Source organism: Belonocnema kinseyi, chromosome 3 (assembly GCF_010883055.1).
Source record: "Belonocnema kinseyi isolate 2016_QV_RU_SX_M_011 chromosome 3, B_treatae_v1, whole genome shotgun sequence".
Lineage (NCBI taxonomy): Eukaryota > Metazoa > Arthropoda > Insecta > Hymenoptera > Cynipidae > Belonocnema > Belonocnema kinseyi.
Window position 1 is genome coordinate 123,240,361 of NC_046659.1, and position 24,656 is coordinate 123,265,016.

General features: G+C 26.2%; 1 protein-coding gene across 4 annotated transcripts in view; it reads right to left on the minus strand.

Moving 5' to 3' along the window:
* Nucleotides 1–4,268: 4,268 nt before the first annotated feature.
* LOC117170299 (chromodomain-helicase-DNA-binding protein 1) overlaps nucleotides 4,269–24,656 on the minus strand; it is a 55,344-nt gene continuing 34,956 nt past the window's right edge. For all 4 annotated transcript variants that reach the window (XM_033356973.1, XM_033356975.1, XM_033356974.1 and 1 more), the window contains 5 exons: nucleotides 24,335–24,574; nucleotides 20,861–21,184; nucleotides 14,942–15,453; nucleotides 10,362–10,499; nucleotides 4,269–6,186 (listed from right to left, as the gene is read on the minus strand). In XM_033356973.1, the coding sequence (XP_033212864.1) occupies nucleotides 5,934–6,186; nucleotides 10,362–10,499; nucleotides 14,942–15,453; nucleotides 20,861–21,184; nucleotides 24,335–24,574 (1,467 nt within the window). In that variant the 3' untranslated portion in view covers nucleotides 4,269–5,933. The remainder of the gene's footprint in view (nucleotides 6,187–10,361; nucleotides 10,500–14,941; nucleotides 15,454–20,860; nucleotides 21,185–24,334; nucleotides 24,575–24,656) is intronic.

Consider the following 24,656-nt stretch of genomic DNA (forward strand, 5'->3'; position numbering starts at 1 on the left):
CAAATAATACAAATGTTGAAAAAATTGAACGGTTCGAAAATAACATTGTTGAACAAAAATGAATTTCAGATGCAATACAATTGCGTAAGAAAATAAAATTCTAGAAGAAATGAAATTTTTTATGAAATAAAATAGTTCAAAAAAATAAAATTGTTAAAGAAAAAGATCTGTATAGATGGCTGAGTTCAGTTAATTAAATTAAATGTACATAAATTCTTTATGAATAGTGAAATATAAATAAATAAATCATTATTAATAATAGAATTTCTTTATATTTCTAAATGTTTAGAATATTCTCATTAAAATATAAATTCCTAAAAAAACCCTAAAGATAGGATTAGAACAGGTGCAATATACAAAAGGTGGACATCTGCGTCTCAATACCTTAGCTCAAGTAAGTACATACTTCAGCTGTTTAGGTACTTCGCCCACTGACTTGGCTAAAATCATCCAAAAATGTAGAGCATTTATTATTTAAATAAATATATATTATAATTCCTACATATATTTTTACAAATAAGTTCCAGAGTGAAATAAACATGCTTTTTTCTTAATCACAGAGTTACTACAGATCAGGTAATTCCCGAAAATTAGGGAATCACAGGGAAAACCTGATAGAGTTAGGGAATTTTCGAAAAACTGAAAATGAAGTTAATTTTATTATTATGGTTAGAAATCGCAACTATTTGGTTGAAAAATAATTTCTTTTGATTGAGGATTCAAAATATTTTGTTGAAAATTAATCTTTTATTGTTGAATTCAATTATTTTTGGTAGAAAATTGAAATATCTTTTGGTTAAAATATCACGTTTTCGTTGAGAATTCATCCTTTTTGGTTGAAAATTCAACCAGTTGATGGTAAACTTATACATATTTTATTCTAAATTTACCATAAGTTTAAAATTCCTATATTTCATTGAAAATTCGAATTTGTGGGAGAATATTTAAGCTTCTTATTGATTAATTCCTCTTTTTGATTGAAAATGAATGTCATTTGTTCAAAATTCGTCTATTTTGGTGAAAAATTCATCTTATTGATTGAAAATTGATCTTTTTGTTTGAAAATGAGCCTTTCTTATTAAGAATTCATTTTTTAACTAAAAATGTAACTGTTCCATTTTTTGTCCAGAATTTATATTTTTTATAGAAATTAAATTTTCTTGGCTGAAAATTATACTATTTTGTAGAAAATTTACTTTTGAGTTTATTTAAAATTAAGTTTTTACTGAAAATTTCATTTTTCTATTTTTAGTTCAAAACGCATGTTTTAGGTAAAAATTCAACAATTTGTTGAAAAGCCGTCTTTTTTGGTAGAAGTGTACTCTTATTAGTTGAAACTTTTCCTTTTTTAATTCATTTATGTTGTTGAAAATATAACTATTTTGTGGAAAATTCGTTTTTTTGTTGTAGAAAATTTATTTTTCTAACTTAAAATTTAAGTATTTTATTTTTGGTAAAAATATCTTTTTAGTTTAAGCTTCATCTTTTTTTTTTTTAAATAATTTCTGTAGTTAAAAATTTAACAATTTTTTGAAATCCTTTTTTTTTGTTTGTAAAAAATTGATTTTTTAGTGGGAAATTCATGTATTTGGTTAAAAATTAAATTTGTTTAGTTGAAGATTTATCATTTTGGCTAAAATTTCACTCAGTATTTCATTTTTTGTGAAAAATTTACTTTCTTTTACAGAAATGTAATCTTTTTCGTTAAAAAATGTTGTTTTGTAGAAAATTCAACTATTCTATTTTTTGTTAAGAATTCATTTCTTTTGTCGAAAAAAAATTTATTTAAAACTTCGTCTTTATTAAATAGAAAACTTATTCTTTGGGTGGAAAATTCCACTATTTAGTCTAAAATTCATGGCCGTCATTAAAAATTAATTTTTTTGATTGAAAATCCGTCTCTTTTTAGTTGGAAATTAATTTTTTGCACTGAAGATGTAACTATTCCATTTTTGCTTGAAAATTTTATATTTTTAGTTAAAAACTAATTACTTTTTCTCAAAAAATCGCTTTATGTTTGTTTAAAATTTACCTTTTTAACTGCAAATTGAAATATTTTAGTTTTGGTTTGCAAATTTATCTTTTTTACTTAAAATGTATATATTTTTATTGAAACTTTATCTTTTTTGGTAGTTAAAAATCATTTTTTGAGAAAAAAAAATATATTTTGTGAAAAATGAGTTTTTAAAAACTTTTTAAATAATATTTTAACTATTTCAATTTTGCTTCAAAATTTATCTTTTTTAGATGGAAACTCATGTACTTAGTTGAAAATGAGTGTTTTTTGGTAAAAAATTAATCTTTTGGGTTGGAAATTTATAATATTAGTTAAAAATTCATTCCTTAGGGTCAAAATTTATCTTTTTGATCTGAAAACTCAACTAAATGATGTTTAAAATGTATTTAGAAACAAAGGACCCCGCACCGAATGTACAGTAAATGGATTTTTGTGAAAAATTATAAATTTTGTTTGTTTGTATTTTCGAACCTGCAGAGCAAAAATTCGAAAGAAAAAGACTAAGAAAAATTGACAATTTTTCGACAAAAACTTGTCAAAGTTTCAATTTTTACATTTATTTTAATTTGTTTGCTAATCAGACTTACCGAAACAAAATCTATGTTTGTGTAAAATCAATGAAGTCGTTTGAAATCTTCTCATATTATGTGTTGAAACCTTTTGAAATCGCTTAAAATCTTTGAAATGTTTTGAAATTCTGTTGAAATCCTTATGAATTCTTTAACGAAATTATGAAATCTTTGTGAAATTTTTCGTAATCGTTTAAAATCACTGGAATTTTTGAAATCTTTTGAAATATTCTAAAAAATTTTGATATCGCTTAAAACATTTTTAAATATTTGAAATATTTTTGAAACGTTTCTTTAATCTTTGTTCGTGAAATCTTTTCTGTTCGTTTGAAATTATTAAAATCTTTTCAAATATTCTCAAATTTGTTGAAACCTTTTCAATGTTTTCAAATTTTTGAAATCTGGTGTACTGTACCCTTGTTGGAATCTTTGAAAATCTTGAAATGTTTTGAAATCCTTAAGAATTCTTTAAAGTATTTGAAAAATCTTTCGGAAATCTCTTGTAATCGTTTGCAATCTTTTCAAACATTTTTAAATTATTTAAAATCTTTGAAATGGTTTCAAATCCTACAAATTTTTGAAGTTATTTAAAATCTTTCGAAAGTTTTTAAATCTTTGTGCAATGTTCGAAATCTTAGCGAAATGTTCGAAATCTTTATGAATTCGTTAGAATTATTTAAATTATGACAAATCTTAGTGAAATATTTTGGTATCTCCTAAAAAATTTTTAAATTGTTTAAAATCTTCAAGATTTTTAAACTCTTGTAAGTTTTAAAACCTTTGTGAAATGTTCTAAATTTTTGAGGAATTTTTGTGAAAACTTTTTATCTAGTGTACGCGCCTTTTTTGCATGTTTGAAATCTCTGTGAAATATTTTGTATTCGTTGAAGTCATTGAATTACTTAAAATATTTTGAAATCTTCTAAAATGTTTCAAAACCTCTTAAAATCGTTTCAAATTTTTGAAATCTTTAAAATTTGGTTTACTGTGCCCGTTTTCAAATCTTTAAAAAATCCTTTAAATCTTTAAAGTTTTAAAATGTTTGTGAAATTGCTGGGAAATCTTTATTTGAAATCTGTTATACCCTCAAAAAACCGAGTGGTCAACCACTCGAAAAATCCGTTGTACGGCCATGGCTTATTCCAATTCTGAAACCGAATTAACATCGAAATTTTAAACTAACAATTTTTATAATTTATAAGTTGAACATCTCAACAAAAAGTGCCTTGAAATATCTTTATTTATTCTGTAATAAATAACACATAAATCATATCTTGACGAATAAAAAAATTTTCAGCAGCATTCTATCTAAACGAGAGGTTTCTTTCATAATAGGCTAAAAGATTTAAATTACTCTTCGCATTTCGAAAAAATTACTGTAAAAAAAAAAAAAAAAAAATTAAAATTCAACGTTATCGTGAGAAAATCAAGGAGATTTCCAGCTTTTCAAAATTCAAAAAAAATCAGGGAGTTTCAGGTTTTCAATATTTTCAAGGTCACTAGAAACCCTGTCATTATATTTTAAAAGCACATAAAGGTCAAGCATATCCTTATGCTCGTGAGAATTTCTCCGATCACTCAAACTCTTTAGAACACTAACAATATCTTTTAATTTCACTGGCAATATATAAAAAGTCGAATGAGGATACTGCGCGGGTATCTACAGAATTGACAAATTCAAGTTTTTTGTCCAGATATATTTTCAGAAATAATTAGCAATCTACAGTGACGAAATTTGATAAAATACATTGCTATACCATATCGCATAATTATCAATTTAACTTGTACGATATTCTTACGGCATCAAATAATCAAGGTTTTATTCGCTTATTAATATATACATCATATTCTCCTCCCTTCGATAGTGTCTCATGATTTATACTTGGCTAGTGGTAATAAATTATAAACAGTTTACTATGTTTAGGTGATAAACTTGCACTTCAATAGACAAACTTAAATTAACCACTCGGTGCGCGACAATTATCTCGCTATCCCTTATAATGGGCGAAAACTTTTCCTTTACTTTTTTTTTTTCCAATTTCCTAAACATAATTAACCGTGATGGATTTTCTCGACTCCGGGGGACTCTCACTTATATATCCGATGCATTCCATTATTTACACAAATGCACACTATAAAGTTTCGACCGACGACAAACTAATTAGTTTCATTGCTGTAATAAAAGCGATCTACAAAATAGAATTTTCTTTACATGATCAATTATCCAAAGCGTTCAGTATACAAAGTACTTGCGTCGTTTCACAGTGAGAAAAAAAAAAGAGGAAATAAAGATATCGACATAAATTACTTTTTACACTAAATACCGAGATGGTAAACATATCACGTTTTGTTTTCTTCTTCTTTTGTCGCATTAAATACAAACGTACTTGACATTTTTCATAGACAAAAATGTACTGTGCAGTGCAGAACGAAAAAGCGGTGTATAAAAGATTCATCTCTTCAGTACACGAAAACATCCACTTTGTTAAAAACTCGAGCGCGCTCATTTGAATTTGAAGCATAAAAATCTGATTTTGTGTGTTTGGGATATTCAGTTCAGAGAGCAGATCAAAACATTTACAAGTAGAAAAAGATACACAATAAAAACTCGTAATTTAAGTTTCTTTGTAGCCTTGTAAAGCAAAACAAAAAATAAAAAACAAAAAAATTAGGACAAGAGTTCATCTCAGAGTCGCAGGCATCTATTTACAAATGATCTAAACTATCGGATGCGCTTTTTGTTTAGATATTAATAAAAATTGCAATTGTTTGTAAACAGTTTTCAAACGCCACACTGTACATTGTGAGTACAGCATGACGAATTTCCAACACTTTATCGAAATAAATAAATGAATCAGCAGGACATACACCAAAGTCATGTCAAACGGCTTTACAAAAACTCCATCACATAAACTATACAAGTGTACACAGTTTGTATTGAAAATGCAAAGTGAACTGCATAGATCCACGAAAGTAGTTTTTGTGAAGAAGAAAAAAAAAAAAGAGGAGGGAAAAAATGGCAGATTAAACATATTATTCCTCGGAACTGTTTAACTTGATTCTGCCAGAATTGCACAACAGAGTAGTCCAAGCACGTAGTAACTTGACAAAGTAAACTTTTTCCACAGCATAATGTAAAATAAAGCATCTGTCCATCCGACTCTTGTCGGAGTTTTTTTCTTTATAAAAAACAAAAAAACTGACATCCTATTGATGCTTGCACTCGAACTTTTATCCCTTCCTTTGATCGGCACAATTAATCAGAAAGCGCAGTTTCAGTCACTGCAGTCAAATAAGACTACAACTGATTAATGAAAGGGATCCGGGACGGTGACGAAAAAAGTGCACTAGGAGTTGGCGTTTGGCGGAGGAGGCCTCCGATCATAGTCTCGTCTGTAGTCTTTGTTGGGCCTCCAGTCACCCTGATAGTTATCGTTCGGATAATTATTTCGACCCCTGAAGTGACCCTGAGGTCCATCTGGAGGTGGATATCCTCCAGGTGCACCTCCGCCTACTCCGCCTCCTGCCCCACCGCCATAACCACCATAACCACCTGCTCCGCCATAAGGAGGTGGTCCTGATGGATATCGGTAGTAGTCACTGGAAAAAGAAAAGGATTAATATTAAATTTCAGAAAAGAAAAACACGGTTGACTCTAATAAACCAGGGTTTCTAGCGTTTCTTAAACAAAAAATCCAGGACCTTTCCAGGTGTTCCAGGACAAAAAAAAATATTTTTCTAGATATGCACCTTTCTCTTAGAGCGAAAAATAGTTTGCACGAAACATACTGAAAATTGTAGGTCTTAGTCTAGTGGAACTAAAAAAGTGTAGTATGCGATTTATATATTATTATAATAAATCTGATTATATATTATTTTTAATTTATAAATTAATGAAGAACATAAAAAAATTTTTAAATTAAAAATAAATTTAAAAAATTCATTTTATTTTTAATATTTTAAATATATTTGACTTAATAATTAAAATATATTTAAATTAAAATTTTGAACAAAATGTGTGTATATATAAATATTATTATAATATAAATATTCTAACAAAGAGGTAAGGGAATAGAATAAAAGAAATTAATATATTAATCAGAAATTATTTTTAAATGTAAACAGTATTTCAATTGTAGACTATTAATTTTTATTAATTAAATTAATATAAACGTGAGGTGTATCTTAAAGTTTATGAATTTGCCTAAATTCTTAGCCAAAGAGAATTATTATAGAAAATCTATTATCAAATTTGAGGTAATTGATTAATAAATTATTTATAATAATATAGATAAATTACATATGTGTGAAATTTGGCAATACAATTTTTTTTTAACTTTAAAAGATTTTTAAAAATGGTCACATTTTGGTTTCAAAGCTAAAATTTAAGAAGGAAAATAACCATTTTTCAGGACAATGATGCAGGTCATTTTAAACCTCAATTTATATTTTTATAAACTTAATTATGGGTATAAAATTATTAATTTTTTAAAAAGTTAGAACAGTTAGCTAGTTCTTTACAAATAAAAAATTAATTTAAAAAAAATTAATTTTATTTTTAAGATTTTAAATATATTTCGCTTAATAATTAAAATATATATAAAATGAAAATGGGAAAAGGGGACGGGCCTTATTTGTTAAGCAATAATAATATATAATATAATAATTTTTAATAATAAAAAATCTGATTTTATAGTCACACATTTTTTGGCGATTGTTCATTTTATCAAAGTGAAAAATGATGACGTTAAAATGGAAAATATTTTAATATTTCACTTTTCTTCAACTTTTGTTAACATTTTGAAAGCGAATTTATTTTCGCGTATAATGACCTTCTTTTATTGGAATTGGTTGAAATTTGTCTAAGTTATTGAATTTTAAGATAATTTAAGTTTAATTTTCAATAAAATAATGAAAATATTAACAAATTTTTTTAACTTAATTGTTGACTATTTAATCTACAAAGATGAATTTTCAACCAAATGATCGAATGTGTAACAAAATTAAATTTCAACAAAAACAGTTACATTTCGAATGAAGTAGTTGAATTTTTTAGAAGACAATTAAATTCTTAACAAAAAAGGTGAATTTTAAATCCAAAAGGGCAAATTTTCTATTTAAATATACGAATTTCCAACAAAAACAGTTAAATTTTCACCATGAATATTTGAATTTTCAACCAAACGATCGAATTTTAAACCAAAAAAATTAAACTTCAACCAAATACTATTGCATTTCCAAACAAATTATTGAATTTTTTAGAAGACAATTTAATTCTGAACAAAAAGGTGAAGTTCAAATAAAAAAGGACGAATTTTTTAATCCAAATAGATACATTTTCAAATAAGTAATTGAATTTCCCTCTAAAAGGCTAATTTATCTGCAATTCCGTAACCGATAAAATGAAATTTAACCTCCACATAATAATATTCTACAAAAAAAAACGAACTTTTAACTAAAAAATATCAATTTTCAAAATAAATAAGAAATGGAAGAGATACATTTTCAGGTAAGAAATTAATTTTAAAGAAAAAAAAAACGAATTTTCAACAAAATAGTTCAATTTTCAATGAAAGAGATGAACCCTTAAAAAATTAAATTTGGAACAAAATAGATTAATTTTGACCAAATAGTTTAATTTTCAACTCACAAAGATGAATTCTTAACCAAAGCGGCGAATTTTCAACCAATTAAATCAATTTTGTAGGTACAAAGAAGATGAATTTTTAACCAAAGAGGTGGATTTTCAATCAAAATGATAAACCTTCAACCCTGAATTCAAAGGTTTTGCACAAAAAGATGGATGCTTAATAAATAAAGATTTTTCATGTAAGACAGAAAAAAAATCCATCCAAATTTTTCAACTTTTAAGTCAAAAGACGATTTTTTGTTGTAAAACAGTTGCATTTTATACCCAAAAATAAGAATTTTCAACAAAAAAGTTCATTTTGAACCAAGTAGTTACAGTTTTAACCAAAGAAGAAAACATTTCCACAGAACAAGATTGTTTTTCTACCAATCCAGACGAATTGTTAACTAAAAAATATCTATTTAAAAAATAAACCAAAAATGGGAGATACATTTTCAGGTAGACAATTTAATTTAAATAAAAAACGAATTTTCAATAAAATAGTTCAATTTTCAATCAAAGAAATAAACCCTTCAAAAATAGATTAAATTCTGCCTAAATAGTTTAATTTTCAAATCACAAATAGGAATTCTTAACCTAAGCGACAAAGTTTTCCTCAGCCTACAGCCACACTGTACAAATAGTGTGGAACAATTGAAATTTCAGTTAATTGTGATCCATGAAAGCTCAACGCACGCAAAATTGATCTTACTTTCAATATATTGAAAGCAAAAAATTATTGGATTACAAAAAATATCATTAAACTGTTGTTAAAGTTAAAAAAATCGGTAATAAATGTTAAACTTTGATAAAACTTTGATAAACCGTGATAAAATTAACAATCTACTGCAGGATGGCCGTTTTAATCCAACAAAAAAAATTCTCGGTCATTTCCCGGTCACAAACATTCTTCAAGGCCAATAAAATTAAAAAATCGGAACTCCAAAGCTAAACATTTTTCTATTAGAAGTAATAAAAACTAAGCTGCAGATTAAAGCACTCAAAATGAAACTCTTGAAATTTAAACTTTTGAAATTGATGTTTAAAAGTATTTTAATTCAAAAATGTATTCAAATGCTCAATAATTTACACGTAAAAATGGAGGGTACTAACAAATTTCAATTGAACAATTTAAAGTGAAATGCAGATAAACTGCAAAATTTAGAATATTTATCTTATATAAATTAATAAGTTCGAAGATTTAGACAAAAATAATTATAAAAATTTAATCCACGTTATCATTTTTCATGCTTTCAATTAAATAATAAATAAACTTTAAATGTTTTATATTATATTACTTTAAACAATTTTTAGCTAGAAACGTTTAAAATTGAAAAAAAAAAAATTTACAGAACATTTCTTGAATTATAAGTTAAATTATTTTCATTTTATTTTAAGCATCCTTAAAAAAAGCTTCAAAATTTTATTTCAAAATCTAAAATTTGTTTTAATTTAGGTTGTGGCTATTTGCACTGAAATTGCGGTACGAATAGCCGAATTTTGCCTGTTCACAACTTCATTTGAAATAATGTTAAGTTTAAAATTAATTTTCAATCTTTTTTAAAACTTTGAAATACCTCTTAAAATTACTCATACTTTTTCGACAAATAATAAGTGCTCAATTGTTACTTGGAACACCAAAATTCAACAATTTCACTAAAAAATTAAATATTTTTTAAAAAGATCAATTAAAATTATTTTAAGAATGTTTACTTTTAAACATATGGTGTCAATTCAATCGTCTTACATAAGCAGTCAAATATTGCTAAATATTAATAAGCATTCTTTTTCTTAATTTAACAAATTTGAAACAGTTTCATTTTATCGTTAAAATCTGGAAATTATTAACTTTGAGCGGACTTCGAATTGTTTTGTCATTTTTTATAGTTTAAGTATTATATAACTGAAGATGATAACATCGACTTTATCAGTAAAAAAAAAGAACATTTCAACCAAACAGTTGAATTTTCAATCCGAGACGAATTTCCAACTAACAGGAATAAAAATTCCAGAACCATGAGCAAAATTCAAGACATTTTTAATGTGTTTCCAGATAAAAAAGAATTCAAAGACTTTTCTAGGCTTCCAAGTATTTCCAGAACGCTAGATACCCTGAATAATAAATCGTTTAATTATAGGTACTTACTTTCTCTTGTCGTTCATATGCATACGATCACGGTCCCGATCCCGATCACGGTGATATCCTCCTCCTCCTCCACCACCACCACCACCACCGCCCATGCGGCCGTAATTGTCAAACCTTTCCCTTTTGTGATCTCCGAACCTACAATAAACAAAACAAACTTAATACGAAACAAATATTTATAAATATATAGATTTTATAAAAAGTGATAGACTGTGACAAACACAGTGCAGGCCTTAAAAAACTTCAAATGAATTTGGAACTGTTAAATATGAAAAAATTCATTTAATTCAATAAATTAGTACATAATTAGTATATATTTAATTAATTTTTAACAGAACAATTTAACTTTCAACCGAGTAATTTTATTTTCAATCTAAAAGATGAATTTTCAACTAAAATGATCATTATTTAAATGGCATACTTAAATTTTAAACCGAAAAGAAGAGTTTTCAAACCAGAAGATTAACTTGCAAAGACAAATACAATTTTCTACCAAAAAATCGACTTTGAACAAAATATGTGGATTTTGAATAAAATCGTTGAATTTTCAATAATAAAAAATAATATTTTCATCATAATTGTTTATTTTGAACAAGAAAAGATCAATTTTTAACCAAAATGATGAAATCTTAACAACCAAAAAACGGATGTTTAGCAAAATTGTTCAATTTTCTACTGGTATATTAAAATTTTTAATTTAAAAAATTGATTTTCAATCAAGTAGTTAGACTTTCAAACAGAGACAAATTTTCAATTGAAATTATGAATCTTCAACAGAAAAAAAATGTTGAAGAAAAAAGTTTAACTTTTAAATATTAGTTGATTTTTTTTTTACTAAAGAAAGATGAATTCGCAACGAATAATGCAACAAATTTTTCTATAGCAATTCAGCAATTTCTTCTTCGAAATACTACTTCTACTCTAAAAACTACTTAAAGTACTTTCTTTATGTAAAATTTAGAAGAGGGAACTTGCAAGTTCTGACAAATTCTCACTTGGAAGATGGATTATTTTAAATTCCTTTCTTCTAAACCCGAACGATAATTCTTCTTAAAAAAATCCCGTTTCATGTTAAAAATTGCCTGTTCTAAGTGGAATTATATTTTTTACGGAAACTTCCTGTCCTTGAATAAAAACAGTAACTGCTTTCTAAGCATCCCTGTTCCAAGTCAGGCAGGGTGGCCGTTTCAATGGAAGAAAAAAATTCCTGGTCATTTCCCGCGTTTTTCCCGGTTTGCAAACTATTTCAAGGCCAATGAGCTTTAAAAAATCAAACTATACTCTAAACATTTTTCCATATACAGTAATAAACAATAAACAACAAATTAAAGTATTCAAAATGGAACACTTGAATTACAAACTTGTAAAATTGAAATTTAAAAGTTTTCAAGTCAAAAATTGTGTATTAAAATGCTCAAAAATTTACACGTACCAAATGGAAGGTGTTTTCAATTAAGAAAATAAATAAAATGCAAATAAACTTCAAATTTTAAAACTTTGATCAATTATAGAGTTCAAAGATTCGGATTAAGTTCCAAAAATATAAATTCACCTTTTCATTTTCAATAGTCTAAATTAAATTATATTATTTTAAGTAATTTTAAACTAGACACATTAAAAATTAAAAAATAATTTTTGAACTTCACAGTTCTAAAATTTTTTTTATTTGAAATAGTTTAGGCTTCCTTCAAAGGCTTTAAAATTTTATTTAAAAATCATGAGAAATCTAGAAGTGGTTTAAAATTTTTCCAAATTCAAAATAATTTTCGAATTTTTTTCGAAACTTTTGAATATAATTAAAAATGAATTGAATTATTCCTACAATTTTTAGAAAGTCCTGGAAATTTAAGAAAATTTCTTTAAAATGGTCCAGATTCTCTTTCGACAATTTTCGAAATCTTTGAAAATCTTTTTAAGTCTTCTCTTAACATAAGTATGAAAAATGAAAAATCAATTTTAATTTCCCTAGGAATCTTAAGAGAATATTTTTTTATTTAGACACTTCGTTTACATTATTTAAAATCATTTCAAATTTGTCTAAAAATAATAAGTTTTCAATTGTTATTTGTACCTTAAAATTCGACAATTTCACTCACAAAATAAACGTTTTTCAAATAGAAAAATTAAAACGGTAACGTTCAAAGTTTAAAAGCTCTTCGAAATTTTTAACGAGTCAAGGCTCAAATATTAAATAGCTATTCTTTTTGTTAATTAAGAAATTTGAAAGTGAATGGGTTAAAAATTGAATTTTTGTAGACTGAAACAATATTTTAAACTTGATAAAAGCCTTTAATTACGAATATATTATTATGAAGCTATTTTTATGTTCAAAATAATGTATAAAGTTTCATTCGGGAGAATTAAAACAGTTTCAGTTTTAACGTTAAAATCTGGAAATTCTTAAATTTTAAACGGATTTAGAATCGTTTTGTCAAATCAATTATTGTTCGCTTTTTAATTCTTAAAGCTAATTCATATACTATAAAGGTATTTCAACTTCAAGCGCTACGCTTAAAAATAAAAATCTAAAATGGAACATTTTAAAATTAAATGATTTAAAAATCACGCATTGTAAACTGAATTATATCATAATTTGAAAAAGATGACAATTCAACTAATTATTTTAAAAAAACGGCCATTTCCCGGTTTGCAAATATTTTTCCCGCTCAATAAAATTTAAAAAAAAAACGAAACATAAAGCTAAACAATAAAAGTACAAGTGATAGAAAAACAACAAACTAAAGCATTCAAAGTGGAACTTTTGAATTTTTAACTTTTAAAATTGAAGTTTAAAAGTTTTTTAATTCAAACATTTTCTATTGAATTGTTCAATAATTTACACGTATTAACTGGAAGGTACTAACACTTTTCAACTGAATAATTTCAAGTTTAATGAATTTAAACTGCAAAAACATAAATCCAGGTTAACATTTTGAATACTCTAAATTAAAGAATCAATCAATTAACTTTAAAAAATGTCAAAATTACATTATAAAGTTATTTTAGTCCATTAAATATTTTCAAATTTAAATTTTTATCAACGTACAAGTTCTTAAATTAGAATTTAAATTATTTTCATTTTAAATAGTTTTAAGCATCCTTGAAAAACTTTAAAATTGCTTTTCAAAATCTTGAGAAAACTAAAAGTAGTTTTAATTTTTTTCAAATTCAGCTTTTTTCGAAATTTGTTCAAAAAACTTCAATTTCATTAAAAAAATACCCTTAAAATTTGGATTTCTAAATAACCATTAAACACTTTTTTCAGAAACAATCAGAGTAATTTTAATTTTAACGAAGTGTGTTTACCGAAAAAATTTGGTTATTGGTAACGAAATTTCGGTGCAAATACTCACAACCTAATTTAAAACAAAATGTAGATTTTTGCAGTTTACAAAAAATTTAGAGGCTTTTTAAGAATTGTGAAAGGCTCCAAATGAATAAAACCATTTTCTTAACATTCCTAGGAAAATTGAAATAGATTCTTTATTTTGAAAAATTATTTTAACAGAATATTCAAAAAGATTTCAAGAGAATTCCAATATTATTAAAAACGACCCGAGAAGAATTTAAGGATTTTTAAAAATTCTTTAAGATATCATTTTAAGTTTTACATTAATTTTGAATCTTTTCAAAACGTACGAATATGTCTTAAAATTACTGAAATTTTTGTACAAATAATACGTGTTCAATTATTATTTATACATCAAAATTCAACAATTTCGCTTATAAATTAAACATTTTATTAAGTAAAACAATACTTTATTCTTCTTAAATTAAAAGTCAAATATTGATAAATATTAAATAATTATCCTTTTTCTTAATCAATTTTTTAAAATTAAATGGGTTAAAAATTGAATAATTTAGACTGAAACAATATTTTTAATTTAATAAAAGCTTTTAATTGCGAATTATTTACGAATCTGGAAATTCTTTAACTTTCAAGGGATTTAGAATCGTTTTATCACATCAATTATTATTTAGTTTTTAACACAAAGTACAGATCCATTTTAAATATTATTTATTTATGTTTACAGTTGATAAAATAAAACTGTTTTTTATCAAAAATTTTCAACTTCAAACGTTTTTAATTTATAATTGTTTAAGTCTTCAAGACTGCACATTAAAATTCTTTAAATTCAGAATATAAGTTTAAAATTAAAAATCTAATATAGAAAGTTTTCAAGCAAAAGATTTTCGAATTACTCATTATAAATTGAATAATATCATAATTGAAAAAAAAAAATCAATTCACTGTCATTTCCCGGGTGCTCGGTCCAACAGTCACCCTCTATATGTTTAAAATATCATTAATTCGATTACCAAACTTAAGTCAGCGAAAAAAAATCTCACCGAGAAAACAATTGCAAAAGGTTTTTCTTACAATGGAAAATCATAAATATGCAATAATAAATTACGATTTCCTACGAGTAAACTGAGATAATCTGAAACATCCGCGACTGCAGATGAAAGTAGAAATTACTTTTCTAAATTAAACAAAATTATTAAAATAATGAAACCTTGAATTTTTCTACGATTAGAAGTTAAATCCCGATCACGGGATATTATAGGAACTAATTTACCTATTGTCCCGATGATCTCTTCCGTCTCTTGGCGCCCAATGATCGTCTTCTCGATTCCCACTATAATGTCCACCCATTCCATAACCACCACTGTCTCGCCTGATTCTCTCATCTTTACCTCCGCCGCCCAACCTGTCCATGTTTCTATCATTGTGACCTCGGTCCCGGTCACGGTCCCTGTCCCTGTCTCGGTCGCGATCTCTCTTCACGTCTTTGTTGTGCTTCACCGGATCCTTGGAATCCTTGTGCCTCGACGTGTCGACACTATTTGTCGTGCTTGGGGTCGAGTTTGGTGTCGATGTGACAGGCGTGATGGTGATTGCGCCAATCGTCACAGAAGACGCGCTGCTACTCATATTACCTAAGGCGGAACTCGAGAGCAAATGTTTCTTTACAGGAACATTGTTGGAACTGTCTTCCGCCTCTTCTATTCTTCGTTTCACTGGCCGAGACTCTTTCGAGGTGTCCGCCACAGCTTTTGTCACGTGTTTCTCCGATTTTTCTTCCTGTTTCTAGACGCCGGCAAAATATAACTGTTTAGAATATAGTGATAGTTTGAAAATAACTATTTAATCAGGGAGTCTACTTAAATTCTGGGGAACAAAATTTGGCTGAAAATTCCGGGTTCTATCCAGGTATACTTTTTTGCGAATTTATTGTAAATAATGTTTTTTTTTTTCGTTTATAGGAATTCAATTAATATTAGATGATATTCTTAAATATTTTGACACGATGGATTAATTCAATAATTAAACAATACTAAAAATATCATTAATGATCTTTTAAATTTGTCTTTAAAGTCCATGAATTTGAATAATAATTCAAATAAATGTTTAGTTTGTCAACTTATATAAAAAACTAAAATAAAATAATTTTTACTAAAAAGGATTAATTATCAGCCAAAACTTAAATAATTACGTTTCACTTTAAGAAATCAATTTTCAACCAAAAAGATGAATTTTGAACTAAAAAATATAATTTTTGAATAATGAATTAAATAATTGAATTTGCAGTAAAAAAATAAATGTTCATGCAAGAAAATGAATTTTTAAATAAAATTATGGAATATTGAACTGGAATAGATTTCTAGTTAAAAAATGGATTATCAACCAAGCCGTTCCATTTAAAAAAAGAGATGAATTTTCAATTAAAATTGCAAATCTTCCAATAACAAAATTAATTTTAAAAAAAATTTACATTTTAAACATAATTAGTTAAATTTTCAATTTTTAGATTTTATCGCGCGTTTCTCCGATTTTTCTTCCTGTTTCTAGACGTATATTTTTCTAGAAGTAGTTTTTTAAAAACAATCTAAGTAAATTTTCAACGAATAAAATGAATTTTCACTTAAAAAAGACCAATTTAGATCCAAATCATTAACTTTGGAACTAGAAAAGGTAAATTTTCGATCCAAAGGGGAACGGTTAAATTTCTAGTTAAGGGCATGTGACACAGCTAAATACCTATATTACCGACCTCATTTTTTCAATTCACTGAATGTTTTTTTTAACCTAAGAACTTTTTTTGTAAATAAAATATCGAGCTGAAACTTTGGAAAATGTATTAGAGTACAATAAAATACTTTTAGGTACTGCATTTTGGTAGGAACTTCACTGAAAATTATTTTATCTTTTTTCTGAACCTCGACATTTTTTGAACGTTCCAACTTTTTTTATACATAAAATATCGGTCTCAAACTTTGAGAAATGCAAGAGCCGAAAGAAAACTACGTTCAAGTACAAGGCTTAATTATAATAGATGTAAAAAAATATATTTCAACAATCAATTCCTACGGCATCAGCCGATAACGTTGTACACGAAAATACGAACCCTGGCGGCCACTAGACGAGGCTCTAGGGGGTTCGTATTTTCGTGCACAGCGTTACCGGCAGATGCCGATAGAATTGATAGTTGAAAAATTTTTTTTACATCTTTTATTATTAAGATTTGTACTTAAACATAGTTTTCTTTTAGGTCTTGCATTTCTCAAATTTTGAGACCGATATTTTATGTATAAAAAAGTTGGAACGTTCAAAAAATATCGAGGTTTAGAAAAAAGATAAAATAATTTTCAGTGAAGTTCCTACCAAAATGCAGTACCTAAACGTACTTTATTGTACTCTAATAAATCTTCCAAAGTTTCAGCTCGATATCTTATTTACAAAAAAAGTTCTTAGGCTCAAAAAAACATTCAGTGAACAGAAAAAGTGAGGTCGGTAATATAGGTATTTAGCTGTGTCACATGCCCTTAAGGGCATGTGATACTTAGAAAATTGTCGATTTTACCAGTTTTAGGTTCCGACGGCTTTTTTTCTTTAATGATAAATATTTTGTCTTAAAAATTTGGGACACGATAGCGATCATGCTAACGGACGTTCCCACACACTTTTTTTTTGGTTTAATTCAAAAAAGTTTTAATTTAGCAAAATCTGATTAATTTGCATAGCACTTAGGAATTAGTATCGATTTTACCAGTTTTAGGTTCCGACGGCTTTTTTTCTAGAATAATCAATATTTTGTCTTAAAAATTAGGGAAATGATAGCGAACATGCTAACGGACGTCCCCGCACACTTTATTTGTGTTTTTTTTTCAAAAAATTTTTTGACATTGCTAACAACGTATGTACATTTGGAGGTTATGTATGTTACAATTCTCCTGTGCGTTCCCTTTTTGCAGGCAATCAAAAAAGTTTATTTCATAAATAATTTCCAGATTATCGGAAAGGCAGAGATGAAAAACGACGTAACCTCAAAATAATACATAAGCATAAAATTTTTATTTAGCACAATAATTTTTTTTGTTATTATCCCTCAAAAAAGAGCAGCATCTCCGAATTCGGTTTTCAAAAATTTTCAATTTTGTGGAAAAAAGCCGGGAAAACTGTAAGTATCACATGCCCTTAAAAAATTAGCTTTCAACCTCTAAAATTAATTCTCTACAAAAAAGACGAATTTTCCACAAATTACATAAATTAAAAAATATATATACATACACACACTTTAATTTGTAAATACAAAATCAATTTTCAATCAAATAGTTGAATTTTCATCCAAAAATTATAAAATTTCAACAAAACATAGAACAGTTGAATTTTTTGTTAAAAATCTAATTTTTAACGAAAAAAATCGGATTTTCAGAAAAATATTTAAAATTTCTACTGGAAGTTAGATTTGTATTAAAAAAAATTGATTATCAACCAAGCAGTTATATTTTTTAAAAAAGATGAATTTTCAATTAAAATGGCGAATCTTCGTACAAAAAAATTAATTTTAAAAAAAGAGTTTAGATTTTAAACGAAATTAGTTAAATTAAAATTTTTTAGATTTTGTCGCGTGTTTCTCCGATGTTTTTGCATTCTATCCAGGTATAATTTTTTGCGAGTTTATTGTAAATAATGTTTTTTTAGCTTATAGAAATTCAATTAATATTACAGGATATTCTAAAATATTATGGCACGGTAGAAAAATTAAATAATTAAACAATACTAAAAACATCCTTATTAATTTCTTGAATTTGTCTTTAAAGTCCATGAATTTGAATAATAATTTAAACAAGTGTTTATTTTATTAACTTAAACTTAAAATTCAGTGTATATTCAGGTAAAATAATGTGTGTAGTATATTAAATTGAATTTAAACAGCTAAAAATTCCAAACTTTTCAAGTACAAATTTGGATTTTCAAACAGATAGATTAATTTTTAAACAAATAGTTGAATCTTCAACCAAAACGATTAATTTTTTTTTTTATCAAAGACGATTTTTCAAATAAATACATTAATTTGTAATCAAACAGTTGAATTTACAACTGAAAAAGATGAATTTTCAAACAAGTAGCTGAATTTTTAACAAAAAAGATCAGTTTTCAAGCGAAAAATAAATAGTTCAATTTTCAGTAAAAAAGCTAATTTTTCATGCAAAAAATCAGATTTATTTTTAAAATAAATTTAATTTCACATTTAACCAAGTAGTTTTATTTTCAAAAAAAGGAATTAATTACGAAAATAAAAATTAATGAATTTTTAACAAAAAAGTTGAATTTTAAAACAAACCTATGAATTTTCAACTAAAATACTGAATCTTCATGGGGAATAGATTCATTTTAAACAAAAAGACGATTTTTTTTATAAAAGAGTTCAATTTTAAACTAAGTAGTTTGGCTTTCAAACAAAAATATGCACTTTCCACTAAAATTATGAATATTTAACTGGAGTACTTTAATTTTTAACCAAAAAGGTTAATTTTTTACCACAAAGACGATTTTTAAACAAAACATATAAATTTTCAACGAAATATTAGCATTATCAAATATAAAAAGACAATTTTCAATCAAATAGTTGAATTATAAACTAAGAAAGATCAAGTTTCAACCGAAAATGGAATAGTTAAATTAAAACAAAACAAAAAAATGAATTTTCAATCGAAATGATGTAATTTTTAATTGGAATAATTGAATTTACAATTTAAAAACAACTAATTTGCAACAAGAACGAAACTAATTTTCAAAAAAATATTACATGTTCAAATAAAATGATGAATTTTCAACTAAAATAATGAATGATCAACTGTAATAGCTGAATTTAAAACCTAGAACATGAATTTTCAACCAGAATGATGAGTCTTTAACTAGAATAATTTAATTTCTAACAAAAACATTTATTTTTAATCCAGAAGATTAATTTCTATCAAAATAGTTAAAATTCAACTGGAATAGTTGAGTTTTACACTAAAATAGTTGAACTTTCAACAGCAATAAATTTTTTTACGAAAAAAGATCAATTGTCAACCAAAACTTAAATAAATAAGTTTTAATTTAAGAAAATCAATATTCAACCAAAAAGGACGAATATTCAACTAAAAAATACCATTTTTCAACAATGAATTCAAATATTACATTTTCAGTCAAAAAATAAATGTTCAAGCAAAGAAATTAATTTTTAAATAGAATCATGGAATATTCACCTGGAATACTTGCATTACCAATCGAAAAGAAGAATATTTAAACAATGAGATTAACTATCTAAGAAAAAAAATAATTTTTATCAAAAAAGTACATTTTTTACCCAAAAAAAAGGATTTTTTAAAAACAAAATATGTAAATTTTCAAGGAATTGAATGAATTTTCAATTAAAAAAGACAAATCCAGATCCAAATTGTTAAATTTTAAACTTGATTTTTAACAAAATCGTTGAATTTTCATCCAAAAAATATAAAATCTCAACAAAAAATAGAATAGTTAAATTTTTTGTTGAAAATATAATTTTTAATGAAATTTTCAATCAAAATGGCGAATCTTCCAACAACAAAATTAATTTTTTAAAAAGATTTGAGATTTTAAACGCAATTAGTTAATTTTTCAAGAAAATAAGTAAATCCCCCCAAAAAAAATTATAATTCAGAAATATTTCCTCTTCGAAATACTACTTCTACTTTAAAAACTACTTGAAGTACTCTCTTTTTCTAAAATTTGGAAAAAGGAACTTTTAAATTATGACATATTTTGACTTTGATCGGATTTTTCAACTTCCTTTTTTCTAAATACCAGTTTTAATTCTTTTAAAAAATTATCGTTTCATGTGAATAAATCCCCTGTTCCAAGTGAAATTATATTTTTAATTACTAAAATAATGAAAACTGGTAAACAAAGTTCCTGGTCTTTATCCGATTTCCCGGTCAAGTCGCCACTCTCCAACTAAAACCGACCAACTTTCAACCAAAAACAGAAGTTAAATTTTCAGTTAAAACAATAATTGATTTCAAAGAACAACAAATTTAATATTTTCAATTTAATATTGTAATTTAAAAAAATGAGGCCAGGTTTTTCCAGGTATATAAAAATTTCCTGACAATTCGAAATTTTCTAGGTTTTTCAGATAGAGTAGACACTCTGATAATCTGATATTCGAAACGCAAGTAAATACCTTTGTAGGAGTCGATTCTTCCTTCTTTTCCGGTGTTGATGTCATGCTTGCGTTGCCATCTCCTTTTTTAATCGCATGCTTGTACAACTTGTAGAGTTTCTTTGCATCAAACTCGGTGAATTTGGAGACAAAGTACCACAGATTACTTCTCCATTCCTTAACTTGTTCCGGGTCTTTGTACTCTGATAGACACGTGGTGATTTGATTTCCAATTTGCACTAGACAGTTGCGTGTGTGAGCGAGCTGATCCGATTCACTCAAAGTTTGATCTGGCTTGTCCAGTGCTTTCAAGGCTTTCTTCACAGGTCTCATCTTTTCTTTACACTGTCAAAAATTGGGAATATTTGTGATTGAAAGCTTGCAGGGAAATATTGTTCGAAAAGACAGGGGGTGTGAAAAATTTTCATTAAATTCAGTACGTTTGATACGAGCTTCGAAGAATTCAAGGGATTTCAAACAAAATTAATAAAATGACTAAGAATATAGGGCGACGTGAATAGACTTCCGCATCTCTTCAAATCTTGGAAACCCACTAATTTATAACAAAAAAGTGATTAATATGGCTTGAAAAACTTCAAATGAATTGGAAATAATTTGAAAGATTGAACAAATTTAATAGATTTCAGTAAAATTTGAGTGAATTTAGAGGAATTAAGGGCATGTGACACAGCTAAATACCTATATTACCGACCTCACTTTTTCCGTTCACTGAATGTTTTTTTGAACCTAAGAACTTTTTTTGTAAATAAAATATCGAGCTGAAACTTTGGGAAATGTATTAGAGTACAATAAAGTACGTTTAGGTACTGCATTTTGGTAGGAACTTCACTGAACATTATTTCATCTTTTTTCTGAACCTTAACATTTTTTGAACGTTCGAACTTTTTTTATACATAAAATATCGGTCTCGAAATTTGAGCAATGCAAGAGCCAAAAGAAAACTACGTTTAAGTACAAGGCTTAATTATAATAGATGTAAAAAAATATATTTCAACAATCAATTCCTACGGCATCAGTCGGTAACGTTGTACACGAAAATACGAACTCTCTAGAGCCTCGTCTAGTGGCCGCCAGGTTTCGTATTTTCGTGTACAACGTTACCGGCTGATCTTATTTACAAAAAAAGTTCTTAGGCTCAAAAAAACATTCAGTGAACAGAAAAAGTGAGGTCGGTAATATAGGTATTTAGCTGTGTCACATGCCCTTAAAGAGAAATGAGAAGAATTCGATGCAATTCATAAAGAATCAAGCTGAGTTTAAAAAAAAAATTATGTAGATTGAAAACAATTTAAAAATATGAAAAAATTAAATGAATATTAAGTAAGTTTTAAATAATTAAGAAAAAGTAAAAATAAATAAAAAGAATTTGATGAAATGCCTAAGAATTTAAAGTGAGTTTTAAGGACGCCAATATGAATAAAATAAAAATGGTTTAAAAGCCCATTGTATTGAGTATAAATTGGTGAATTTCGAAAAACTCAAAAGAATTGCAAAAAATTATTGAAATCTCATAATGTATTTGAAGCCCAACGAAATTACTCACTTTTCTGTGAATAAATTCTTTAAAATGCAGTATAATATTAAGATCCTTTAAAATTATTAAAACCCTTGACAATTCCTCGGCAATCTTTAAAAAGTGTCCTAAGACATTTCAAATACTATGACGTATCTTTTTTAATTACTGGAAACATTTTTAAACTCTTTAAAATGCCTGAGAATCCTTTGAAATCCCATAAAATCACTGAAATCAATTAAAAACTCATATGTAATATTCTAAAAGAGCCTACAGTATTTTAAATCCTTTACAAACTTTTGAAATTCCTGGACATTTTTTGATGTTCTTGAAAATACCAAGGAATTTGAAAAAATAGCTTAAAATATTTCCAATCCTTTGATCTTGTTTGAACAGACCTACTTTCCAAATTTTTTCCAGTTTTCTCAGATTTTTCCAGGTATCATTTTTCATAGTACTATAATAAATTCAATTTAAACCGGTTCAAATTTCTAACTCTTCCAATAAAGTCATTGAATTTTCAGAAAGACCGATGAGTTTTTAACTAAATAGTTGAATTTTCAAGAAAAAAAGATTAATTTTACATAAAAAACAAGATTTTTCAACCAAAAATATGAAATCTCAACCAACCAGTTGAATTTTCAAACAAACATTTCAATTTTTAACTGAAAAACTACCTTTTTCAACAAAAATAAAAAATTAATTTTCCACAAAAAATAAACAAATTTTAATTCAAAGTGATGAATTTTTGACTAAAATCATTAATATTCATCCGGAAACGATTATTTTAAAAAACAAGTTACTCTTTTTTTGACAAAAGAGATTAACTTTCAACCAAAAATTAATTTTGAGCTAAAATTATGAAAATTTTTTAATGGGAATACTTAAATTTTCAAGCAAAAAGATTAATTTTCGAACTTCACACCAAGAAGAAAAAAATATCAACGAACTATATGAATCTTCAACTAAAAAAGGACAAATTATTAACCATATAATGGAATTTCAACGGAATTTAAAAATATATTAAATATAATTTCGACCTAGAAGATTACTTTCTGCCAAAAGGATGGATTTTCAATCAAATCCACGAATTTTCAACTAAAAATAATACATTTTCAGTAAATATGATAAATATTTAAATGGAATAGTTCAATTTTAAATAAAAAAGATAAATTTTCTACTAAAATGCAGAGACTACCTCTGCTAATATAATGAATCCTTAACTGAAATAGTTCAATTTAAAATAAAAAAAAAATAAATAAATAAAACTGGAATGATTAATCATTATCGAGAGTTATTGAATTTTCAACTAAAAATTGAATAGTTAAATTTTTAGTTAAAAATTTGATTTTCAACCAGAGTGGTGAATTTTTAATTCAAATAATGAATCTTCAAACAAAAAATTAATTTTCAATAAAAGTATTCAACTTTCAACAAAGTCAACAAATTTGTATTCCAAAAAAGATGAATTCTCAAAGAAAAATGTAGCAGTTGAATTTTGAATTAAGAAAGTTTTTTGTCGGTCAAGGGAGAGAAAAATTGCAAACAAACTGTTGAATTTTTAGACAAAAAGATGATTGCTGAAACAAGAAGATTAATTTTCAACAATTAGAGAACGATTTTTTAAAAATAAAATACTTAAATTTTGAACCAGAAAAATGAATTTTCAACTGAAAACGATCAATTTGCAAAAAAATTAAGTAATAATAATAATAAAATAAAATAGTGAAATACAGTAATATAAATCTATTTTTACAAATGGAGAATCATTCTTATTCAGATTTAGATTGCAATTTAAAAAAATTAAGTACGCTTTCGAAAACATTCTTTGAATTAAAAAAAAAGAAACCCTGATATTTCTAGGTTTTTCCAGGAATATGAAAATTCCCGGATAACTCCAGGTTTTCTAGGCAGGTTATACGCCCTAAAAACATAAATTTAAAAATGTAAATGAGCAGTACCTCGTTGAAGATACTAGGATCCAAATCACCCAAAACATCCAGGGCTCTTGGCTCGTTATTGGCTGTAAAATGCATCGGTCCTACGGGCTGTTTATTTTTTTTGCTCTTTTTACTCTCCTTCTTCTCTTTCTTCACCTTTTTCTCCTTCTTTTTCTCTTCCGTTACTGGTTCTGCCTCTTCTTTTTCCTTTTCTTTGACTTGTTTCTTTACTGCAACTTCCTCGTCTTTCTTCTCTGGTGGCTATACAATTTTATAGAGTATCAGAATACTTTTCACATTAAATTCAACAGGTGCATAATTATTTTAAAAAATCAATCTTTGA